We start from the raw sequence: 17,111 nt of genomic DNA on the forward strand, positions 1-17,111 counted from the left end.
TTGTTATGGTTTTAATTTTGATAAGGGGGTTTGTATTTTGGGATCTCCCCTTTGATAAAGGGTTAGGGTTAGGTTTTTGTTTTTTGCTTTTGTTTGTGATCATTGTTATTTTAGCTTTTGGGATTTTAGATTTCAGTCCATTTACATAACCCCTAAACCCATAATAAAATAACTGTAACCACCAAACTTAAACATTTAAAAAATGTTATAACTTTGTGTTGTTCAATGCAGGCCTGCATTCAAATATTTTCACATAAGAGCCTGACATTTATGATATTGTACTCTGGAACACAGTGACCCACAACTTTAAACCAATAAAATGCAGTATAATTACTGTACGAAGAATGAAACCATGTGAGTTACACTCTGCTTATTGACTTGAATAGGTAGTAGGGTGTTGTTGTTATTCTAAATGGAACTAGGGTGGTAATTAAAAATGGTAGTAGGATGGTTTTGTTTTTATAAATGGTAGTAGGGTGATGTTGTTCTTCTAAATGGTAGTAGGGTGGTGTTGTTATTCTAAATAGTACTAGGGTGTTGTTGTTATTCTATATGGCAGTAGGGTGGTGTTGTTATTCTAAATAGTACTAGGGTGGTGTTGTTGTTATAAATGGTAATAGGATGGTGTTGTTGTTATAAATGGTAGTAGGGTGGTGTTGTTGTTATAAATGGTAGTAGGGTGGTGTTGTTGTTATAAATGGTAGTAGGGTGGTATTGTTGTTATAAATGGTAGTAGGGTGGTGTTGTTGTTATAAATGGTAGTAGGGTGGTGTTATTATTATAAATGGTAGTAGGGTGGAGTTATTATTATAAATAGTAGTAGTAGGGTGGTGTTATTGTTATAAATGGTAGTAGGGTGGCGTTGTTGTTATAAATGGTAGTAGGGTGGTGGTGTTGTTATAAATGGTAGTAGGGTGGTGTTGTTGTTATAAATGGTAGTAGGGTGGTGTTGGTATAAATGGTAGTAGGGTGGTGTTGTTATTATAAATGGTAGTAGGGTGGTGTTGGTATAAATGGTAGTAGGGTGGTGTTGTTATTATAAATGGTAGTAGGGTGGCATTGTTGTTATGAATGGTAGTAGGGTGGCATTGTTGTTATGAATGGTAGTAGGGTGGTGTTGTTGTTATAAATGGTAGTAGGGTGGTGTTGTTGTTATAAATGGTAGTAGGGTGGTGTTGTTATAAATGGTAGTAGGGTGGTGTTGGTATAAATGGTAGTAGGGTGGTGTTGTTATTATAAATGGTAGTAGGGTGGCATTGTTGTTATGAATGGTAGTAGGGTGGTGTTGTTGTTATAAATGGTAGTAGGGTGGTGTTGTTGTTATAAATGGTAGTAGGGTGGTGTTATTATTATAAACGGTAGTAGGGTGGCATTGTTGTTATAAATGGTAGTAAGTTAGTGTTGTTGTTATAAATGGTAGTAGTCTTGTAAATACTTAATGAAATAGTCTTGATAATATGTAATACTCATGTCAATGTGAAAAATGGTTATTAATATGTGATAGGACGTTCTTGTTAATATGCTAGTCTTACCTGTAGTGCTACTATGGATGTTGTAGTAATCTAGTTACAGTTTTTTTTATTCGCTTTGGTACTATTATCGCAAGTATGTGGTAAAACCTCACAACTGTTAGTACAAAACTCAAAGCAGATCATCAAAAAGTTTTTTTTTTCAAACATGTAATCACATGTTCAATTGACTAAGTACAACGCACAAAATTACACATTCACTTTTTCACCACACCTAATCAGTGTGTCATCAAGACTTACCTTTCATATGAAGTAATTGTCTTTCACAATGCAATGCTCACAATACTTTTGATATGCTTCTCATCTGATTTGTGCAAATACATTTGACCAACACTTAATCCAACTGGTCTTAATGGTTAATCACTTAACCATTTGGTAAACCTATATATTTCCATTTCAGCAATACAGTATATGGATTTTGAGAACTATAGAAATAAAATATGTGTTTGTAAGAACATATAAAATAACCACACCTGATGAAAACTCATTATTGCTAATTGATTTCAGATGGGGTAACCACAATTGGTCATTAGATGTGAGGGTGAGGGTCTAAACACTGGAAATTTCTTTCAACATGGACCAGGATAGACAGCAAGGAATTGGAAGAGCTCGTGGACAAGGGATCCGTCAGAGAGGTGGGCATGGGATCCGTCAGAGAGGTGGGCATGGGATCCGTCAGAGAGGTGGGCATGGGGCCCATCAAAGGGTTGGTCATCGGAGAGGGGGAGGCAGAACTGTTGTCTCTAATGAAGTCCGGGCCATCATCGTTGATCATGTGGTGAACCGAGGCCTTACTATGGCAGAAGCTGCCAGATTAGTTGAGCCAAATCTAAAAAGATCAACTGTCAATTCTATCATCCGAACCTTTCGCCAAGAAAACCGGTAAGTGTGGAAGATGTATACTATTACATTCACAGTAAATTGTAATGCATGTTAGTAAGATGTTACAGTATTTGTACAGCATGATCTGTTGATAGTATTCTCTGTTCTATGCTTAGAATGAACAGAAAACCCCATAGTGGTGGTCGTGGCCGTGTGCTGACCGACCAGCAAGAGTTGGCAGTGGTGGAAATGGTGAGGGCCAGGAATGATATACGGCTGTCAGAAATAAAGCAGGCAATTGAGGAGAACAATGACACCTTTGCCAATGTGGCATCCATCAGCCTACCAACAGTAGCCCGCCTTTTAAAGCGGCACCAGGTATCAATGAAACATATTTACCTGGTGCCTTTTGAGAGAAACAATGACCAGGTGAAACAACTAAGGGCTGAGTATGTTCAGGTACAGCACTATACTGTATATTGTTTTACTGTTACTATTTGAAGCATCACTTGCATCATATGTATATTGGAACAACACTGTAAAAAGAACTAACCAAATTATATTTTTTAGAGGGTTATGGTGCTTGACGCTGATGTGAACCATCACAAGTACGTTTTTGTTGATGAAGCGGACTTTAACCTTGCCAAAACTCGTCGCCGTGGACGTAACATTATCGGCCAACGGGCCACTGTCCAAGTGCCTGGACAACGTGGAGGAAACATCTCTATGTGCGCAGCTATCTCTGAAGATGGTGTCCTAGGACGTAGGCCATTACTTGGCTCCTATAATGCTACACATCTTATTGAGTTTCTCAATGAAATTGAGCTGGCCTGTCAAGGTGAAGGGGTCACATATGTAATTGTGTGGGACAATGTCAGTTTTCACCACGCAGAGGTAGTTCAAGCATGGTTTCAGACCCATCCTCGATTCATGACCCTCTACCTGCCTCCATACTCTCCTTTCCTCAACCCTATTGAGGGATTTTTTTCAGCATGGAGGTGGAAGGTCTATGATCGCCATCCCCTTGAGCGTGCCACCCTCCTTCAGGCCATGGATGATGCATGTGATGACATCAATGTAGACCAATGTCAAGCATGGATTCGTCATGCCAAAAGATTTTTTCCAAGGTGCTTGAACAATGAAAACATTCATTGTGATGTGGACGAGAATCTATGGCCAAATGCTCAAGACAGGCTTGAGCCAAATTAATGTAATGTGTGCACTAATTGTTATGTTTTGTTCTCATTTAGTTACATTATAGAAAATATAACTGTTACAATTATATCTGAAAAATAAAAACTAATTTGCCCAAATGATTGAGGATGTCTTCATTGATCCTTCACTTGATTACACATAGGAGAGATATTTTGGAAATGATAGATTATGTAAATGTAAATGTAAGTAATGTAACCCTAGTTGCCTAATGTGTAACTGTGTAATATGTATTTTATAGTACTATAGCATATTAATTTCAGCACTTCTAAGGCTGATTTGAAACATGTATCTTGCATTGTTTGCTGTTGGATGAACTGACTGTTAAAAGTACTAAACTGAAAGAAGATCATACTGTTGTGTTTCGGTGATTAAACCAAATGTTCTCATTACATATTACAATAATCTTGTGTTTGAAACGATGATCATGTGGACTGAAAACATTACATCAGGTTTTAAAAGAATGACTAGCTGCGTTACAAGTGTGATCAGTTTGGATATTTGTACTAAGAGTTTTGAAAATGTACACCTTACTTGTGAAAATAGTACCAAAGCGATTAAAAAAAACTGTAATATGAATAATTATTGTCAATACTTAAAAGTGGTCTTGTTAATATGTAAAAGGATAGTCTTACCTGTAGAGTGCTAATATGAATGGGTGTTCCTCCGGTCCCATTGACTGTGTTGGTTTTAGATGGAGTATTTTTCTTCTCCTTTTCCTTGAGGGCCTTCTCTTTAGACGCCATCTTAGCTTTCTCTTCCTCTATACGCTTAGGACTATTTAACATCACCTGGAAGAATGTAGGGAGGGGTGACGGGTAACAGAGGGACAAGAGATAAGAGTAGAGGAACAAGAGAAACAGGGAGAGGGTCAAGAGAAACATTGGTGTTAGTTTGTCTAGTTTTTTTTTCCTTCAGTCGATCACTCTGTTTGGTACCCTGAGTTTTATACTCAAGCATTCTGGAATCCTAAACAATTCAGCCAGTCAACAGTTCAGATTAACAATGAGGCATTGAGACCAAATGGAATGTAGAGCCCACTGGAAGACTGTTAAGTCCAAATGGAACCAAATGGAATGTAGAGCCCACTGGGAAGACTGTTAAGTCAGACCAAGTGGAATGTAGAGCCCACTGGAAGACTGTTAAGTCAGACCAAATGGAATGTAGAGCCCACTGGAAGACTGTTAAGTCAGACCAAATGGAATGTAGAGCCCACTGGAAGTCCTTTGGGAAACCTACAGGTTGTGAAACATCATATTAAATAGCTAAATCACTTGTATGCGTGTGTGTTCGTGTTAATGGGAGTGTGCGTCTGTGTGTTTGTGTTAATGTATGTGTGTCTGTTCGTTTGTGTTAATGTGTGTGTGTGTGTGTGTCTGTGTTAATGCGTGTGTGTTTGTGTTAATGCGTGTGTGCGTCTGTGTGGTTGTGTAAATGTGTGTCTGTGTGTTTGTGTTAATGTGTGTGTGTTCGTGGTAATGCATGTGTGTGTCTGTGTGTTCGTGGTAATGCGTGTGTGTGTCTGTGTGTTCCTGTTAATGTGTGTGTGTCTGTGCGTTTGTGTTAATGTGTGTGTCTGTGTGTTCGTGGTAATGCATGTGTGTGTGGGGGTGTTTGTGTTAATGTGTGTGTGTGTTAATGCGTGAGTGTGGGTGTTTGTGTTAATGCATGTGTGCGTCTGTGTGTTCATGGTAATGCATGTGTGTGTCTGTGTGTTCCTGTTAATGCGTGTGTGTCTGTGTGTTCCTGGTAATGCGTGTGTGTCTGTGTGTTCCTGTTAATGCGTGTGTGTCTGTGTGTTCCTGGTAATGCGTGTGTGTCTGTGTGTTCCTGGTAATGCGTGTGTGTCTGTGTGTACCTGGTAATGCGTGTGTCTGTGTGTTCCTGGTAATGCGTGTGTCTGTGTGTTCCTGGTAATGCGTGTGTCTGTATGTTCCTGGTAATGCGTGTGTCTGTGTGTTCCTGGTAATGCATGTGTGTCTGTGTGTTCCTGGTAATGCGTGTGTCTGTGTGTTCCTGGTAATGCGTGTGTCTGTGTGTTCCTGGTAATGCATGTGTGTCTGTGTGTTCCTGGTAATGCGTGTGTCTGTGTGTTCCTGGTAATGCGTGTCTGTGTCTGTGTGTTCCTGGTAATGTGTGTGTGTGTCTGTGTGTTCCTGGTAATGCGTGTGTGTCTTTGTGTTCCTGGTAATGCGTGTTTCTGTGTGTTCCTGGTAATGCGTGTGTCTGGGAACCATGAACCATGGGCCTCTGACCTGCACCACAGCGTATTCTACCAGCGATGCGAAGCCGAACAGCAGACAGGCGATGAGCCAGATGTCTATAGCCTTTACATAGGACACCTTGGGAAGCTCTGATGCCAGAGACATCGATTCACTGGACAGGGACAGCACTGATAGGATACCTACAGACACACATACAGACAGACACATGAGAGACAGATGGACTGAATGGAGGGATAGAAGGGGGTGGAGTCTGCAAACAGGGGTAGGAGGGAAGGAGGGATGGATTGAAAGAAAGGGGAGGAGTCTACACATAGAGGACATAGGGAAGATATGAGATGATCATAAACCTCATCCAGAAAATAAATGTTCCCTAACCCCTAGAGCAGGGGTTCCCAACCATATATACAATAAATGTTCCCTAATCGCTAGAGCAGGGGTTCCCAACCATATATACAAAAAATGTTCCCTAACCGCTAGAGCAGGGGTTCCCAACCATATATACAATACATTTTCCCTAATCGCTAGAGCAGGGGTTCCCAACCATATATACAATAAATGTTCCCTAACCGCTAGAGCAGGGGTTCCCAACCATATATACAAAAAATTTTCCCTAACTGCTAGAGCAGGGGTTCCCAACCATATATAAAATAAATGTTCCCTAATCGCTAGAGCAGGGGTTCCCAACCATATATACAATAAATACATTCCTAACTACAAGAGCATGGGTTCCCAACCATATTTGTTTTAAATCTTCTATGAGTTGTGTGGAAAGGTCAAGGGTAACAATATTTTGGACAAAACTGTTTATGCATACATGCAAACAATGCTGTTGGACTAGATAGAGGTAATGCTGTTGGACTAGATCCAGGTAATGCTCTTAGTCTAGAGCCAAGTAATGTTGTTGGGCTAGATAAAGGAAATATTCTTGGGCTAGATCCAGGTAATATTCTTGGGCTAGATCCAGGTAATATTCTTGGGCTAGATCCAGGTAATATTCTTGGGCTAGATCCAGGTAATATTCTTGGGCTAGATCCAGGTAATATTCTTGGGCTAGATCCAGGTAATATTCTTGGGCTAGATCCAGGTAATATTCTTGGGCTAGATCCAGGTAATATTCTTGGGCTAGATCCAGGTAATATTCTTGGGCTAGATCCAGGTAATGTTGTTGGGCTTGATCCAGGTAATGCTCTTGGGCTAAATCCAAATCATGTTGTAAGGTTAGATCCAGGTAATGCTACTAGGCTAGATTCAGGTAATCGTTATGGTTTGGGTAGCCTGACAATTAACATTCCACTTCCGTACTCCATGTAACAAGCATAGCAATCATCAGGTGGGAAAGCTGTATGGGTCCCAGGCATATTTTAACTAATCAGTGGCATACCAAAAAAACCAACATCTACAAATATTACATATTTAGTATCATGCATTTTAAGGTTACTAATTCTATCAAGTGAGTGTAGGGGGATTTTAGGAGACGTTCCACGCATCACTTGCTCTGCTGTCACTATGTCTATATTATTGAGCAACTGCTGCTTCCGTGCTCTCAACTGGTTTTCTGCAAGCTCTCTCGACTGGTTTTCTGCAAGCTCTCTCGACTGGTTTTTTGCAAGCTCTCTCGACTGGTTTTCTGCAAGCTCTCTCGACTGGTTTTCTGCAAGCTCTCTCGACTGGTTTTCTGCAAGCTCTCTCGACTGGTTTTCTGCAAGCTCTCTCGACTGGTTTTCTGCAAGCTCTCTCGACTGGTTTTTTGCAAGCTCTCTCGACTGGTTTTCTGCAAGCTTTCTCGACTGGTTTTATGCAAGTTTGGCTTGAGTTTTCTTTTGACTTGACTTTTGTCTATAACTACTTTTTCAGGCTTGGCATTCCATGTTTAGGCACACCTATATCTGTTCCTCCGTTTCCATGGAGACGGATTTGGTGCTTGACAGACCATCCTGGGACATTGCTTTATAACACCAGCTACCCCAAGCTCACCTGTTAGATGGTGGGAGTCAGTAGAGAGAAACTAACACTAGCGAGAGCTGTGATAGTACGTTTCTCCAGATGTCACTATCGTAGTTTCCCGGCTTATACACAGATTTCGCAAACATTTCCAACCACTGCGATTAATACACAAGTTTACATTTTTTAAACCGTTTCCATCAGCTGACTTTTCCACAGATGATTAATGGCTTGATGACGTAGAAGTCTCAGAAACTCACGTAGCAAATATGACACAATTGGCATTACAGGGTTTTCAAAAACATATTTTATTCTAAAACAAATTAATTTTGGAATCGCGCTATTACAGATGTTTAATATGATTTCATATTGGTAGTCCCTATGACAGATGTTTAATATTTATTCATATTGGTAGTTTCTATGACAGATGTTTAATATTAATTCATATTGGTAGTCCCTATGACAGATGTTTAATATTAATTATAATTGGATGCCTCATGACAGATGTTTAATATTATTTCATATTGGAAGTCCCTATGACAGATGTTTAATATTAATTCATATTGGTAGTCCCTATGACAGATGTTTAATAATAATTCATATTGGTAGTCCCTATTACAGATGTATAATATTAATTCATATTGGTAGTCCCTATTACAGATGTTTAATATTAATTATAATTGGTAGTCCCTATGACAGATGTTTAATAATAATTCATATTGGTAGTCCCTATGACAGATGTTTAATAATAATTCATATTGGTAGTCCCTATGACAGATGTTTAATAATAATTCATATTGGTAGTCCCTATGACAGATGTTTAATATTAATTCATATTGGTAGTGTTGTGGAAATTTCTATATACAATGTATTCTAACTGAGCAAAGGACTGAGTCCCACTGTTAAGATAGGTAGAGGAATGTGGGGGATCTGGTATTTGCATAGGGGACATCTATTGTCTGTCCAGATGGAGATCAATGGGTTTTAGGACAGGATAGGAGAAGATACAACAGGGGGCAGTAAGGCCAGTTGGCCCCTTTGGGTAAACACTACAGTAAACATTATGGCAGGAAGGATAAGGTGGGGGAAGATAGCATTTGACTTGTGTGATAGAACAAAGGGAAAGGTGTTTAGACAGATGGCAGCATCTTACCACACCCCTTTTTCCTATGTGATATATACGGTTGAATGAGCTACATTAGTTAGAGGCTCCTCAGACGATTATGTTTGTGTAAGCGGTTGACGCGTCTCTCATAATAGTCTCTGTGCATAATAATTAATAAAATAATGTACAAAGAGAACTTTGTTTCTGTGTCCCTTACTCCGAGTGTCGATACATGGAATTACCATCACAGTAGTCCCTATGACAGATGTTTAATATTAATTCATATTGGTAGTCCCTATGACAGATGTTTAATAATAATTCATATTGGTAGTCCCTATTACAGATGTATAATATTAATTCATATTGGTAGTCCCTATGACAGATGTTTAATAATAATTCATATTGGTAGTCCCTATGACAGATGTTTAATAATAATTCATATTGGTAGTCCCTATGACAGATGTTTAATAATAATTCATATTGGTAGTCCCTATGACAGATGTTTAATATTAATTCATATTGGTAGTCCCTATGACAGATGTTTAATATTAATTCATATTGGTAGTCCCTATGACAGATGTTTAATATTAATTCATATTGGTAGTCCCTATGACAGATGTTTAATATTAATTCATATTGGTAGTCCCTATGACAGATGTTTAATATTAATTCATATTGGTAGTCCCTGTGACAGATGTTTAATAATAATTCATATTGGTGGGCCAAGAAGAGCGAATGTCAGTGAGTGACTGACTACCCACACACTCACCCATTGTTCATTAGCGTAGTGGTTAGAGACATGAACTCCCATTCGGGAGATCGGTGTTTGATCCATGCCTCAGGCAGAACAAAGTACACATTTGGATTTGTTCAGCATAGACAAAAACTTTGCTGGCTACAAACTTCAGCAGCCACATTGTAGTTAGCCTAAAAGAAAACTGTTTACAGTTATATTGTGACTTTCTGCAACTTTTCTCTCCATAAGTTAGAAATGGTCCAAAACCAGCAGCCAGACTTCTCACCGACACCAAGTCCTGGCAGCACATCACCCCTATCCTTGGGAATTCCACTGGTTTCCTGTCCCTCACCACATTGATTATAAAATGATCCTGCTTACCTATAAAGCCCTCAATCAGCTTTCTCCACCCTACCTCTCTGTTCTTATTCTCTAATACAAACCCCACTAAGGTCACTCCACTAAGCTACAGCTGGTCAACTTTTCAGTCCAAGTTACGGAGCTTTGGAAACAAGGCTTTCTCTAGGGCTGCTCCAAGGCTTTGGAACTCTCTTTCACAATCAGTCCATGACTCTGTTTCCATCGTCATCCACCACCTCAAGCCATATCTGTTCAAACAAGCCTACCCTAACCCCTCCCCTTTCCCTTCCCCTAGCCCCTCCCCTTTCCCTCCCCCTAGCCCCTCCCCTTTCCCTCCCCCTAGCCCCTCCCCTGTCCCTTCCCCTAGCCCTTCCCCTAGCCCCTCCCCTGCCCCTTCCCCTAGCCCCTCCCCTTCCCCCCCCTAGCCCCTCCCCTTTCCCTTCCCCTAGCCCCTCCCCTTTCCCTTCCCCTAGCCCCTGCCCTTTCCCTTTGTCCTCTGTCATGTCGGAGTCCTTTTCTTTACATTTGTCTGTGTATTGTCTACTCGCTCTCCTCAGATGTTGTTTGTTTTGTAACTGAAGGGTTGGTTTTTGAAGTACACATCTTTCATGATGAGGTAATGTGTCCCAATTGGACCCTACAGTAATCTCTTTCTAATTTAACATGCTGAATGTAGTGTATCAACCCTGTTATACCTGTTGTTGGTTTGGATTTTAGCTAAAAACTAGTTTTGAGAACCGGGGAGTTTCAACTAATAGCTTTGTGGTGTACTGTCACATAGGAGAACCAGGTTTGAATCCAGCGAGGGCAACAGCGTTCATTTCTACTAATCACGACTCACCTGAACTAAGCTTGCCTGGCTCCTTTTCTTGATGTGGTTGGAAAGATTTTACCATGGCAGGGCGCCATCAATGGATATCTATGGATTTGTGTATCTACAAAAACTATTTTATCTCTTGAACTAGGTTAGACCCAGGGCACTTGAACTAGGTTAGACCCAGGGCACTTGAACTAGGTTAGACCCAGGGCACTTGAACTAGGTTAGACCCAGGGCACTTGAACTAGGTTAGACCCAGGGCACTTGAACTAGGTTAGACCCAGGGCACTTGAACTAGGTTAGACCCAGGGCACTTGAACTAGGTTAGACCCAGGGCACTTGAACTGGGTTAGACCCAGGGCACTTGAACTAGGTTAGACCCAGGGCACTTGAACTGGGTTAGACCCAGGGCACTGCCAGTAAGTTCAACTACATCATTCAGGTATGCGGTCCCTATTTTGGGAATCCCTGTGCTAGAGGTCAAAGAGTAAAGGTGAAATGCTTTTTCCATTTAACCCCTGTGGGTTAAAGATGCTTTCTGACCTTTAGAAAACATAGGGTTAGGGTAACCCATAGGTTAGAGGTGAATAATACTGGTCTCACTGATCACAAATGGTGCATTTTAGATGAACAACTTAAGCCAGTTACAATCAGGGTAAGGGGTTAGTGGTAAGAGGATTGAGGTTGAAGGTCATACCTAGCGGGACCCGAGCAGCGCTGGCATCAGGGTTGATCCAAAATGACAGCCAGGACAGAACCACAATGAGCAGAGTGGGGGCGTAGACACCCATCATATAGAACCCCACCTGTCTCCTTAATGTAAAGATGACCTCCACACAGGTGTAGTAACCTACAGACACACACACACACACACATACACGCACACATGAATAGAAACATACATACAGACACACCCACACACAAACAACCAGACACAGAAACACAGCCACACACGCGCGTGATTATGAGACACCTGAAGGGTTAAACAAGGTTTAATGTGTGCCTATGCAGTACCTGTTCCTTGGTAGAATTTGGTGCAGTTCCCATACTCAATCTCCTGCTGTTTGATGTCAAACTGAGGCAACGCGATCTCATCCATCTGGACCGGGTCAGTCATCCACATGAACACCAGGTCCCGTGTGGTATAGCCAACTACAATGATATATACCAGTGTCAATATATACAGGGATATATACCAACTACAATGATATAGACCAATGTCAATATATACAGGGATATATACCAACTACAATGATATATACCAATGTCAGTATCTACAGGGATATGTACCAATGTCAGTATCTACAGGGATATATACCAACTACAATTATATATTCCAATGTCAGTATCTACAGGGATATATACCAACTACAATGATATACAGCAATGTCAATATCTATTAATTGATTGATCAGGCCAATCAAGGTCTTTTGGAGAGGTCCCCACCAGGACATAGGTTTTCTGGTGCAGGTTTTTGGTTTACAACATAAAATTGAGTTAGAGTTTTGTGTTATGTCTAGGTTAAATAAAGTTAGATTACTGATGTCAAGGTTTGCTGATCTATTTTCCGGTACATATTTTATTGCGTACATTTGTGAATGAGAGGTCATACGTACAGCTTTCCAGTTGCATCTTGCAAAGTTGTGTGTCCATGGGAAATAGAGTAAGGTCAAGTGGGCAGGACAAAGTCACTGACAACCTGTTAAAACCGACAAACAGAATCACTGAGGAACTGGTAAAACCTACAAGACAGAATCACTAACAACCTGTTAAGACAGAATCACTGAGAACTGTTAACAGACAACAGAAAGACATACCTCATGCTGATGAGAATATCTCCATTCCTGAAGATGAACAACAGGATGTTATCTTGTGTGACATCATGAAAGTTGGCGTGTTTCTCATTGGCAAAGAAGAGGTCTGGTTTCCATAGACATTGGAATATCTTGGGGTCCACCGTTAACGCTTCTCCTTTAAAGTCTTCCGGGAGCTTCAGCCTTGGGTCGTTCCAACGCTGACGCAAGAAGATGTTTACACGGTAGTCCTAGTAACCCACAATCATTTGTCAATACAAAACAAAACAACAACAATCACACCTAGGTGAATTCTGAATTCATACAGTAACGTTGAGTTTAATTAAGGATGGTGGGTTGTTGCTTTGCACTACAAGAAACGGTTTGGACAAAAGACTATCTGACAATATTCCACCTGGTGACATCAAGTGATTGTGTACACCAGGGTTGTGACGCAATCCTGGGTTAATTTATCATAAATATTTAGTGTGTGTATTATCATCCTGGAATTGGGAACATCATGAGGAGAGTGTCTTAACAATAGGGTGCATATATTGCTGTTAAATTGCCTCATAATCGTTGGCAGTTATACAACCATTCAAAACAATAATTGGACCCAATGACTCACACAAGATGACTGCCCATACCATTACAGATCCCCCATCATGATGAACAGATGACTGCCCATACCATTACAGATCCCCACCATGTTGAACAGATGACTGCCCATACCATTACAGATCCTCTACCATGATGAACAGATGACTGCCCATACCATTACAGATCCCCACCATGTTGAACAGATGACTGCCCATACCATTACAGATCCTCTACCATGTCGAACAGATGACTGCCCATACCATTACAGATCCTCTACCATGTCGAACAGATGACTGCCCATACCATTACAGATCCTCTACCATGTTGAACAGATGACTGCCCATACCATTACAGATCCTCTACCATGTTGAACAGATGACTGCCCATACCATTACAGATCCTCTACCATGTTGAACAGATGACTGCCCATACCATTACAGATCCTCTACCATGTTGAACAGATGACTGCCCATACCATTACAGATCCTCTACCATGTTGAACAGATGACTGCCCATACCATTACAGATCCTCTACCATGTTGAACAGATGACTGCCCATACCATTACAGATCCTCTACCATGTCGAACAGATGACTGCCCATACCATTACAGATCCTCTACCATGTCGAACAGATGACTGCCCATACCATTACAGATCCTCTACCATGTCGAACAGATGACTGCCCATACCATTACAGATCCAGATACAAACCCCTAAGATTCCTTATTGTTATAAAAAAAAAAACAGGTAAACAATGCAATGAGTGATAAGAATAAATTTGATGTCATACCGGTGGTATGCTGTCTGATATTCTAGTTATATACTAGTTATATAGCACAATTCATACATCGAAGGAATTCAATGTGCTTTATAAAGAAAAATATCTGAAAGTACAATACCATAAAAACAAATACATCAAAACATCAAAACAAATGAAAACATCAAAATAATAAAAAAATACAATAAGTAAACATAAAGATTAAAAATTAGATAAAAACATTGGAAGCTATAAGGCTAAACAGTGTGGTTAGGTTTAAGTGCTCAGTCATAAACAAGTGAAAAGGATTTGACCTGTGACCTGTGTTCATGGATCTAAGAGCACTGTTCGGTTTATATTCTGCAAACATATCAGAAATGTATTTGGGTCCTAAACCATTCAGAGATTTTTAAACTAAAAACACCACTTTGAAATCTATTCTGCAACTGACTGGAAGCCAGTGCAAAGATTTAAGAACTGGAGTGATGTGTTCTGTTCTCTTGGTCCTGGTTAACATTCTAGCAGCAGCATTCTGAATGAGCTGCAGTTATTTTACAGTCTTTTTGGGGAGTCCAGTTAAGAGGCCATTACAGTAGTCAACCCTACTAGAGAAAAAAGCATGGATGAGCTACTCTTGGTCTTTTTGGGACACCAAGCCTTTGATTCTGGCTATATTTTTTAGATGACAGAATGCTGTTTTGGTGACCGCTTTGATATGACTTAAATGTGAGGTCTGAGTCTATCAGAAAACCAAGATTATGCACTTGATCCCTGGTTTTAAGGGCCAGAGAATCCAGCTCTTTACTAATACTTGTTCTTTTATTTTTGTTGCCAAACACAATAATCTCATCCAGGTATTTATGTGCTCTATACAGTGACACAGAGAGTCTATTGAGTTGTTGTCATAAGGTTCTTTAGCCATATATATTTGAGTATCGTCGGCCTAGCTGTGAAAGTTTTGTAGAATTTAGCCCAGAGGTAGCATATCAATCAATCAATCAATCAATCAATCAAAATGTATTTATAAAGCGCTTTTTACAACAGCAGTTGTCACAAAGTGCTTTACAGTGACACCCGGCCTTAAACCCCAAGGAGCAAACAACAGTAGTGTTGAATTTCAGTGGATAGGAAAAACTCCCTAAGGAGGTCAAATTTTAGGAAGAAACCTAGAGAGGACCCAGGCTCAGAGGGGTGACCAGTCCTCTTCTGGCTGTGCCGGGTGAGATATTAAGAGTCCAATTGGAATAATAAATACATTTCTCTGGGCTAAATCCAGAGTCTATTTGATTTTAGACTAGGTCAGAAGTATGACCAGGTGGACAAGGACAGGGACAGCAACGGGCCCCCCAAACCAGGTAATCCGCAGGTGTGGACCAGGACCTCATCTCCTTCTAAAATTTAAAACTGGAGGAAACTGAGAAAAGTTCGTAGTACATCCTTCATGTCCCCCAGCACAATAATATAGCAGCGTAACACCTTGGAAACTGAGACGGGGGGGGTCCGGCGACACTGTGGCCCTACCCGGGGGAGGCCCCGGACAGGGCCCAACAGGCAGGAAATCAATCCAACCACATTGCCAGGCATCAACCAAAGGGACACCCACCAACCGCAACCCCCCTGAATGAGGGCAGAGTATTGCTAGCAGCGTACAGCCCAATTGCACAAGTGCGCAATAGAGAGTCAACAACAAGCCAGTGACTCTTCCCCCGAAAGGCATTGGAGGGAGGGCATCCCAGTGGCGACGAGAGCCCACCTGGCAAGACAGCAAGGGTGGACGGTATCAAGCCTACTGGTCACCTTCACGCCCCCGGGCCAGGCTACACCTAATTATAAACCGTGCTGTAGAGATAAGTTTTTAGTAGACACTTGAAAGTTTGCACTGAGTTTGCATTTCTAACCTTAATTGGCAGATCATTCCACAGGAGTGGAGCTCTATGAGAAAAGGCCCTGCCGCCAACTGTTTGTTTAGAAATTCTAGGTACAATTAAAAGGCCTGCATCTTGCGATCTAAGGTTACGTTTAGGTATGTATGGCTGGATCATTTCAGCAAGGTAAGTAGGAGCAAGTCCATGTATTGATCTATAGGTTAAGAGTAAAACCTTAAAATCAGCCCTAACCCTAACAGGCAGCCAATGTAAGGATGCCAGGACAGGAGTAATGTGTTCAAATTTTTTTGTTCTAGTTAGGATTCTAGCAGCTGTGTGCAGCACTAATTGAAGTTTATTTATTAATTTGTCTGGATAACCAGAGAGAAGAGCATTGCAGTAATCTAATCTAGAAGTAACGAAAGCATGGATACATTTTTCTGCATCAGTTTTTGATAGAAAGTTTCTAATTTTTGCGATATTTCGAAGATGAAAATAAGCAACCTTTGAGACATATTTTATATGTTCTTCAAAGGAGAGGTCAGGGTCAAGTGTAACGCCAAGGTTTTTTACAGTTTTTTGGGATACGACCATGCAGCCGTCGAGGTTCACAGTGAGATCTGCTAACAACGCTCTTTGTTTTTTGGGTCCTAAAAGGAGCATTTCTGTTTTATTTGAGTTTAAGAGCAAGAAATTCTCTGTCATCCACTTCCTAATATCTGAAACGCATGCTTCCAAAATAGCTAATTTAGGGGCTTCTCCATGCTTCATTGAAATATATAACTGTGTGTCATCAGCATAACAGTGAAAGTTAATATTGTGATTTCGGATTACATCGCCCAGAGGGAGCATGTATAGTGAGAACAATAATGGGCCCAGAACCGAGCCTTGAGGAACTCCAAAGCATACCTTTGACTTGTCAGAGGATATGCCATCTACACTAATGAACTGATATCTTTCAGATAAATAAGATTTAAACCAGGCTAGAACATGTCCACGTAACCCAATATTGGTTTCCAGTCTCTCTAAGAGAAGGGAGTGATCAATAGTGTCAAAAGCAGCACTAAGATCAAGAAGCAACAGGACGGATGTGGAACCTTTGTCTGAGGCCAATAGAAGGTCATTTGTTACCTTCACGAGTGCAGTCTCAGTACTATGATGGGATCTAAAACCGGACTGGAATATTTCATAAATGTCTTTTGTCTTTAGGAAGGCATTCAGTTGTTGGGAAACACATTTTTCTAAGATTTTTGAGAGGAACGGGAGGTTCGATATTGGCCTATAATTGTTTAATATGTCGGGATCTAGATTCGATTTTTTTAGAAGAGGCTTAATTTCTGCAATTTTT

General features: G+C 40.7%; 1 protein-coding gene across 1 annotated transcript in view; it reads right to left on the reverse strand.

Annotated features, from left to right (window-relative positions):
* LOC105009536 (glycine receptor subunit beta) overlaps nucleotides 1–17,111 on the reverse strand; it is a 49,291-nt gene that overhangs the window by 2,542 nt on the left and 29,638 nt on the right. Inside the window, exons 5-10 of the mRNA XM_013131774.4 lie at nucleotides 12,565–12,791; nucleotides 12,364–12,446; nucleotides 11,762–11,899; nucleotides 11,445–11,597; nucleotides 5,819–5,967; nucleotides 4,199–4,354 (exon numbers count right to left, since the gene is read on the reverse strand). Coding sequence (XP_012987228.1) covers nucleotides 4,199–4,354; nucleotides 5,819–5,967; nucleotides 11,445–11,597; nucleotides 11,762–11,899; nucleotides 12,364–12,446; nucleotides 12,565–12,791 — 906 coding nt within the window. The remainder of the gene's footprint in view (nucleotides 1–4,198; nucleotides 4,355–5,818; nucleotides 5,968–11,444; nucleotides 11,598–11,761; nucleotides 11,900–12,363; nucleotides 12,447–12,564; nucleotides 12,792–17,111) is intronic.

Source organism: Esox lucius, chromosome 25, assembly GCF_011004845.1.
Source record: "Esox lucius isolate fEsoLuc1 chromosome 25, fEsoLuc1.pri, whole genome shotgun sequence".
Taxonomy (NCBI): Eukaryota; Metazoa; Chordata; class Actinopteri; order Esociformes; family Esocidae; genus Esox; species Esox lucius.